Here is an 8,765-nt window from a genome sequence, read left to right as displayed (position 1 = left end):
TAGTTGAAAGAGTTTTAAAACAGAACCTAAGTTTAACAAAGAACTAGGAAACTAGGAAAACACATTCTGCAAGAGTTGTATGAAAAAGTATAATAGTGAATAAAACAATTGTGGAAAAGACAATCTCTCAGTATTTTCCAACAAGTATTGCATTTGAATCTTGACATATAAAGAAAAATATTAAAAAAAAAACTCAATATAACCTTAAAGCGTTAAGCTAAATGAGAACTATAAAGGCTGGTGAGCACAACAGTCAGCATGTGTCAGACTAAAGTAGGAACCAACACCTGGAGCAGAATGAGAAGGTGGCCTGCCCCAACAGGATTCACTTATCCTGCATCCAATCCAACCACACTGAGATTAGTCCTGAGTGAACCCGGCGACCTGCGACCATCTCTCAGAGACCAACCGACACCCCCCCTCCCCACAACCCACGCACACACATCCCCACACCCAGTCAAAGCTTTACATTTAACAGTGCCTGAGCCAAACAACAATCTTCTTACATGAGCTCAAATATGCTGTATGGAGAGAGCATAAGTGCAGTTGATGTCCAGTGAGAGTTTGCTTTTTACTCGCCTTGATATTAACAGCGATTAATTTTGGTGAGCTCCATCAACGCAAGCAGAGCACTAGGACGGGGTAAATTTCTTTCAGATGAAGTCACCACATCTGCGGTTATGAACACTGTGTTTCAATGTCTACGCTCTCTTTCGCTCTTTCTTTTTCTCTCTCCCACTCACATCTGAATCCACGCTTGCCTTCACACCAACAAATACAAACAGCACATAGATGTATGGGCAAACACATAAATACACAATCTAAAAGGTGTGTGTGAGAGTGACCCCCCCCCCACTGATGCAGGCCATTTCCCTCCAAAGTCCACCACAACTCCCATGAGGTTTCAGGCAGCAGCTGAGTGTTCAGTGATGTCTGCAATCATCCCGTGTCTAGACAATGTCTACTGGAAGACAAGGAGATACATACTCTGCACAGGCTGCACTCAATAGAAGAAAAGGCCTTGGACAGACCACAATGTCTTTCAGTTGGTGACACAGTGGTTAATGAAAAGATTATTAAGGCCAGACTAGGAACTCAGCCAACAACATGAACAACAACAAAAAAACAGCATCATTTTGGAAAAATTCCAGTGAATTTCAAATCAAAGCTGTTATTGTCCAAATGCATAAACTAAAAAATGGATTCACCCTGCAAGTTTTATGCTCATAGCTGCTTTTCAGTAGTTCATTTTAATCTCGCAAAAGAGCCTAGTGTCTCTTACTTTGATGAATTCATATCAGTAAAATTAGTTTTGTGGTTCCATCCTTCAAAATGTGGTATTAAAGTCCTTGTACTGCGTATTATTTTTTTGTTCATAGTCTGTGAAGCTTTCATAGTCTGAAGCTGAAGATGATGATGGTGTCAGGGACTGGCTAAGACCAAGAATTGGGGATGAAAAATAACAAATACTTGGTTGTCAAACATGGAAACAGGTTATTTGAAGAAATAACAACTGATTGAAAGAAAGACTTTCAAATAAAGAGGGCAACATACCAAACATGCAGAGTTGGGACCAGGTCATTGTTTTAAAGTCACAATTAAGTCTTTGCACTCTAGTCCAAGTCCTAAACTTTGAGTTTTAAGTTTAAAACAAGTCATAATGCGCTCTTCACCAAATGTAATGCAATTTAACCAACACTAACAATATATACAAATTATGAATGCTTTTTAAGATTTATTTGTGAAAACAAGTTTGTTATAATAATGACTGAACTTTTCATCTTTTTCATCTTTAGGATTGGGGAAAGGAATCAAGTATTTTAAGTCAAAAGTCTCAAGTCCAAGTGAAGTCAGTTATTGGTGTTAAAGTCCAGGTTGAGTTGTAAGTCTTTTTTTTAATTTTGTAAAATTGAGTCTAAAGTAATTCAATTTGTGACTAGAGTCTGACTTGAGAGGTGACTCGTGTCCACGCTTCTGCAAGCATGTTATATAAGGTTTTCATTTCAAAATTTCATTTTAGAAATACTGTGTAAACTTTGTTAACTTAGAAGCATTTAAACGTGTTACTTTGTCAACCAGAGGCTTGAGTCGTTTGCTGCCCTCCAAAACCCATACATTTTTTTGTTTATACTGTAAATATCAAACTTTCGAGTAGATTATTATCGGGATCATATTTTGGAATGACTTCTCCGTACGACAAGGTGATTGTAAGAAAATAAAAGATCTACAACACCAGCAAAAAAAAGGCGCAGAAGCTCTAAGAAACGGCTGAAAGACACAATGGGTTGCAGTGAAAGAAAAGGCTATGAGAGAATGAGCAGGTGTGGTGGGAAAGACCCATGGGCTTCAGGGAGAGAATGGATCAATAACTAATTTCAGTACCGAGCTTCACTCGCACTGTTTTCCAATAAATGCTGGATGGAGGGAACTGCCTTAGCCCTCCCCCCCACTATCTCTATTCTATCACCTTCTACAAGCAGGGATTGGACTCTACAGAGAAAGGCTGTTTTTTTCCCACTGTTGTGGTTGTTGGTTGGGTGGATTATGTCCCTACAGCTAGTGCATTGTATAAATGTAATCCAACATTGCCATTTTCATTTCCATGCGTCCTCCATGAGTGCTCCCACAACCACTCCACATATGACGTCTCTAACTTTTTTTTTTTTTTTTTTAAACTGCTCTGCCTCCTGCAACCCCCTCCCTCCCTCCCTCCATCTCTCTTCCTCATTCGACCAGGGCCAGTGTTGAGGTTTTGTCAAGAGATTGAGACAGACAGGAGAGTGAAGCGTGTGTCATGCAGGGCTGCTGCTGCTGCTGCTGCTGAGGCTCTTCTCCTCAGAGGCTGTGACCTAGATAACCAAGAGGAGCTGGAGCGCTTGCAAGCCTTGGAGCCACTCCAGCTTCAGCAATGTCAGGAAGGGGTTAGTTGTGTAACACAATGTCCTATTTAGTTTGCTCGTCTCACACACACACACACACACACACAGACACACGAACGCAAACACACATGTACTGTATGGTGTTCCTGTACATTCATAGTATGTTTCTCTAAGCCAATGCTTGTGTATTACCAAAGGCGGGATGTGCAGAATGGGTTTTGTACATGTTGGAAAGCAAAAAAAAAAAAAGAGGACGGGGATTTGAATTTAAACATAAGCATTAAGAATGCTTGGCAAAACTTTCCACGCCAGCAGCCACTGCAGCTACACGATGTCACAGTAACACCATGTCAAAACATCTACAGGGTTCCTGCCGTGTTGCAGCATTATATTCCTGCTTCTTTATTTTAGCATTCACTCAACTGATGCTTGGTGTATGAACACAACCACAAGGTATATATAGAAACAATTATTTCCCTCCAAACAAGTAGCCAGAGAGTTTGAGTCACATTCAGCGCTGCAGTGCCACTACATGGTCAGTGTCGAGCTGTAACATGTTGACAAACAGATATTTCTGGATAGAACAAGTCTACCGGGACACTGTTGGTGAGACACATGCCTTGTTTTATTGGTCCAACTTCATATTAAGCAGGGGATACACAAATTCCACAATACACCACCATCACGTTGACGAGATGAAATATAGATGGAGCCTACTGCACTGGAACAACTTAAGTAGGCTGCACTGTGAATAACTAAATCTTTGACCCCGACATCTGAGGGGCTTTTGAGACACAAGAGCAACACTGCCATCTGGTGGCACGTATTTTGTATTGCAAATCCCTTTACACATCACTCAACTGTACAGATGTTTAATCATAACAGTGAGAACCTAGTTAAAAGCCACAGGGTCATTTTTACAGACTTAAAGTAAACATACCCACATGTGTCTGTTAATTTGGCACAGACAACAACAATAATTAAACAAAGGCCTCAATGGTTTGTTAGGGTTAGGTTCATTTATGAATCACATATGCTCAGACATCTTATACAAATTATTACAGGCCTGTTCAGTCGTTAGATTTGGATTTTAGGTAGAACACAACATATTCAGTAGCTTATATTGTCAGCGCTGGCTGTGTTGGGGCTTGAAGCGGTCCCAGCCAGGCTTTGGGGTGTATGTGCGTTCAGGAAGAATAAAGTCTTTCAGTCTGTCGGGTAACGGCAAGGCTTTGACTCTGTCTGCCAGGGGCCAAGGCTGTAGCTGGCTCCTTATGAATGCCCTACAAAAGCATCGAAGAGCAGGAGGGCTCGCTTCGTGCTGCACTACACGGTCGTGCAGGTCTACCAGAGCCTGAGCGTAAGGGTGAGGGTCCCGACCGGGCACAGGGAGCTCCAGCCTGAGAGGCAGATGCAGCATGGGGACGTCTACCCTCGCTAAGTCGAGCAACGTCTCAGCTTGCTCCAGAAGCTCAGAACTGCGACTTTGATCAGAGCACTGCTGCAGGGCCGTTTGCAGCCGCTGGAAAAGAAGGCTGTAACCTGACCAACAGGACTCGCCGTGATAGGAGCAAACCAAAGAGGCCCCGCTTTGGATTAAGAGCACAGCCAGAGGGAAGAGCAGGTCAAAGTGCTCCAGGCTCGTCTGCGTCAGGGAGGGCTCGCCATCCTCATTCAGACAGCAGCTGGGGTCCACACCGTGAGCCAGCAGGAGCTGCGTGGTTTTCAAGCAGAAGTTACCGATCTCTGCAGCGTCCTCCTCGTTGGCCTCCAGAGCCTCCTTCACTAGAAACACCAAGGAAGACTCAACTGTTTCACCTTCTACAGTCGCAGCATTAACGTCGGCACCTGGAGTGAAGAAAGCATCACTCAGAACAAATCTGAAACTGTTTACAACTGTTACATGCACATTAGAGCATATTATGTACCTTAGATATTTATCAATGACTCGTTTGACAACAGAGTAATTGTTCGGTCCTTTATGAAACTCACAAAACTACTGAGGATAGCTCAGAGAGCTTTTACTGGTTACAGCTTTAATAATTAATTAGACTTTTTTCAGGGGTACCCCAGCAATTTAGTACTTCCAAAGACTTGGTGGACTTGTGAAACAGATTACAAAAAAAGGTGGGGGAAAATTGAAGAAGGTATCCTGATGTCCTTATTTTCCAAGTCTACAACCAATAAATGACGCTTTAATTTAATTGTCATCAAATGACAATAAATTATATATAATCATGTGGTGTCAATCATCAGTAGGCAGGACGCCAGTATCCCAACCTGCGTCTCTCTTCTCAGAATGTTCCACATTCACTACTGACCTCCTTTAACTGGCATACTGAGAAAATTGGAATAAAAATCTTAATTCAACTAAATCAAAACAAATAAAATGATTTTACCTGTCTGAGAGATGACGGTACACTTACTCATGTTAGATATTTGAACAATATCTTCTATTACTGACAAAGAGATTCATGTGTATGATTTTAATGTTCAGTAGGCAGTTATATTTGAAATGGTCACAGTCAAGAGATGTATCTTGAAGGACTGGAAATTTGTATCAACAATCAAAAACTTTTGAGAACATTTTTCTATAAAAGATCTGGCTTTGGAAAAAGAAAAGAAAAAGACCCGAGACCTGGTTGTAATTACCTAAAAGAGACAGGACCAGGAAGTCTACATGATGTCCATATTTTAGCCTGACAACCACCGACAGTTTACTTTGATCTCAAAATGCGTACAGGTGGGCAGGCAGGTATGCACACTACAAGTTGTGGTTTAACCACGATCCTGTTTGAGAGGGTATTTACATTACATTACAGGCATTTAGCAGACGCTTTTATCCAAAGATTTTTGAATACATATATATTTGAAAATGGACAAGAAGGCAAAGTGAAGATGAAGGGTGTTTAACAGTCAGTACCTCTCTGAAGTAGAAGCTGGATGTTCTCTGTGTTATGCACAGTGAGTCCATCGCTGCTGGCCAATGCATGGAGCAAAGGGCTTTTTCCTTTGGAGACAAGAGCAAACCAATCGGTTTTCAGAATGAAGGAATCAGTAGCAGAATTAATATTGTTTAGTTAGGCCGGGCAATGTAAATTTACCATGTTTATCCATTGCATTCACATCAGCACCCAGGTCCAGCAGGGTGAGCAGGCAGGTGAGCCTCTCTGACTCCTCGCTGGCAAGATCCAAAGGACTGCTCTCATGGATCTACAAAGTAAAATGTATATTATTTACATGGAATGCTAAGAAAACAGAAGAGGTACCACAAAAACAAGAGAGGACATGAATCCTAGTTTGAACGTTGCCTCACCCTGTCTCTCTTTTCAACACTTGCTCCGTGCCCGACCAGCAGCCTCACCATGTTTGGCTTGCTCCTCAAAACGGCTATGTGTAGAGGATTGTAGTAAGAGACTGGGTCTGGAGAGTAGACACACATATTCATATTAACACAATGATTCTTTATCACAGAGATTAAAGATAAAAATCATACGGATAAAGATTTCTGACAATACTACATTTTCTTTAAAAGTGTCTGGGTGAAGCTACACAACCCCCTGTATAATGATGGCTCTGGTGACCAATTGGCTCCAACCCAGTGTGCATGTGTGAGAGGATTTTGTTCTGTATCTGTTTGTGTTTCCGATATTAACCAAGTGTTTCAAATGCAGCATATGTTTTCTCAAGCTGTTGTGTGTTCTCTCGCCTCCTGCAGTTGGCAGTAATCCAGTATAAAAGCACATAATAAAGTTAATTCTCAGTTTTACATGCAACAGAAGTGCACCTGCACGGACTGATTGTTACTTACTTCGTACATCTTTATATGACAAATTCTATTTTATGTATACATTATAATAAGCGTCAAGATGATTAAGTTCCACATATGTGACGAGTAGCTATCCTAACTATATATGCTCTTGCTTCAGCACAGTGCCTGTCAGATAACTGGCACAAGCTATTCTTAAACAGGAAGGAAAAGGATGACAAATACTTTTTTGCATGCTACAAGGGAGAATTTGTCAGTGTTAACTTTCTTGAAAAAAAGGCATTCAAGAAATGTAAAAGATGAATCAAGCAGCCTCTGCCAGGTTTCCCTAATTATGTCCCGAGGGAAAGACATTTTTACTCCCACCAGAGGTCACCATAGCAAAGTCTGGCTGAGCCCTGGCAGGTTTCATCACTGCTGGAAGACATGCCGCACTTTCCGTTACAATTTGCTAAAGGGAGACTTATTCTCTCAAGTGTATATGGACGACAACTCGCTCAATTTATAATATGCCTGAAGAAGTAAATATGGCAGGTCTACTGATGTTTCGAAGTAAAAATCTGTCTTTAAATGTTTCTAATGAATTCAACTGACAATGTAGCAGAGACTAACAATCACCCATTAAAACTGGAGCAAGATGAAAGTTACTGTGGCCAACACGGCATATATTTCTATTTGGTCAAGTAGGATGGAGTGCAATAGCCTGAGTAACCAATATCAGTGTGTTGGTTTCTCTGGCTGGCTACTCCTATTTTAGGTGCTTGGTTATTTTACAAAAACTTTGTACTGTGTAATTGTTTCTCACCTTCAAAATTTAGATCAGCTCCATAGCGTAGAAGGATTTCCGCCGCATTCACTAGTCCCCGCTCTGCCACCTTAAACAGAGCATAGCTGATGCCTTCCACAAACACGTCCGACTGGGACTCCCGCTCCAGAAGCTCCGCTAGAGAGCCACAAGCACCAGACTGATCCTCAGGGCTCCGGAATCTGGACACAAGAGCAGAAAGTAGCACTGTTTCAGACAAACTGTCTTTCTATCGAATGCATTCTGAAGTTACAGCGGTTATGGTACTACAGCTGGAGTAAAATACACTGCTACAAACAATTTAAACAGAACTACGTTTTTCAGTTATGAATCAGAAATTGGGAAAGGCTTCGCTTTACTTGTCCTCGTGAGTACCATCTCCTTCCTCCAGTCCAACAACACACATGACAGCATCTACCAGTGGCTGGTACTCATATATGATCCTACGAAACCCATGGAGGAAAGGCATGGCTCCTCCACTCTATACCCGGAGAACAAATGTACAAGAGAACACAAGTCATATCAGAGGCTTCTCTTCAGACCAACATGCTTAACCTTCATCCTGCCTTCAACATATTTAACATAGAGCGACAATTGACTGGGGAACCCGAGAATAAACTATTGTAAGAAACAGCCATCATAGAAACGTCTTCTCAAAACAGTATTAGTTATGTAATTGACATAATTTGGAGGTAAAAATTGCAAATAATTTGAATCTTGTGTAAAAGGAAAACAGCACGTGTTAATCTGTGGCTGTCTCCTTCTAAAGTGTTTGATACTTTCAAGGAACCATGGCACACATTTTATCTGTCTATTCTATTTGATCTATTAAAAGTGCATAGGTTGCAATTGAGTGAATGTTTACTGGAGTCCATATGAGCAGACATTGGTATTTAAAAAAAAGCACCAACAACTTGCGCTTCGCAACTCTGCAAAAAATATTGTATTGTCTTAATGAATGTATCTTTGTAATTTCTGCTCAAGCACCACTCAACTTTCTTCTTAACGTTAGTTAACGTTACATTTGGCTAGCTTTATGTTCTAAGAAAAAACAAGTTACTCGTCATATTGTCACGCTAGCGAGCTAACTTAGCAGGCACATGTTAGACGTCACAGTCGACGCTAGCATGGGTGGCTAAATGTATCACTCATTTAGTTTCCTAAATTATGAATCCAAGTGATTGAGATAAATTACTTTAACAAGGTATGTTGTTATATAAACTCACTCAGACACTCACGCCAGTTGTACGCTTGTAAAACCGGAAGCTCCCCACACGCCGACGTCATTCGCGTCAGTCCGACGGTGTTTTCG

At 41.3% G+C, this 8,765-nt stretch overlaps 1 protein-coding gene across 2 annotated transcripts; it reads right to left on the bottom strand.

Annotated features, from left to right (window-relative positions):
- Positions 1 to 3,482: 3,482 nt before the first annotated feature.
- asb6 (ankyrin repeat and SOCS box containing 6) lies at positions 3,483 to 8,765 on the bottom strand. Of its 2 annotated transcripts, none has more exons than XM_068704164.1 (7): positions 8,692 to 8,765; positions 7,813 to 7,934; positions 7,454 to 7,635; positions 6,196 to 6,302; positions 5,984 to 6,092; positions 5,803 to 5,889; positions 3,483 to 4,727 (listed from the first exon to the last, which is right to left on the bottom strand). In XM_068704164.1, the coding sequence occupies exons 2-7, from the start codon at positions 7,920 to 7,922 to the stop codon at positions 4,006 to 4,008; spliced, it is 1,317 nt and encodes a 438-aa protein (XP_068560265.1). In that variant the 5' UTR covers positions 7,923 to 7,934; positions 8,692 to 8,765; the 3' UTR covers positions 3,483 to 4,005. The 2 variants fall into 2 exon arrangements, with proteins under 2 accessions (XP_068560265.1, XP_068560264.1); XM_068704163.1 differs by having other exon boundaries at positions 8,680 to 8,753.

Source organism: Cebidichthys violaceus, unplaced genomic scaffold, assembly GCF_023349555.1.
Source record: "Cebidichthys violaceus isolate CVI_PGR_0920_01 unplaced genomic scaffold, fCebVio1.0.p SCAF_9, whole genome shotgun sequence".
NCBI classification, from domain to species: Eukaryota; Metazoa; Chordata; class Actinopteri; order Perciformes; family Stichaeidae; genus Cebidichthys; species Cebidichthys violaceus.
The sequence above is the reverse complement of the archived record's forward strand: the minus strand, read 5'-3'. Positions and strand labels throughout refer to the sequence as shown.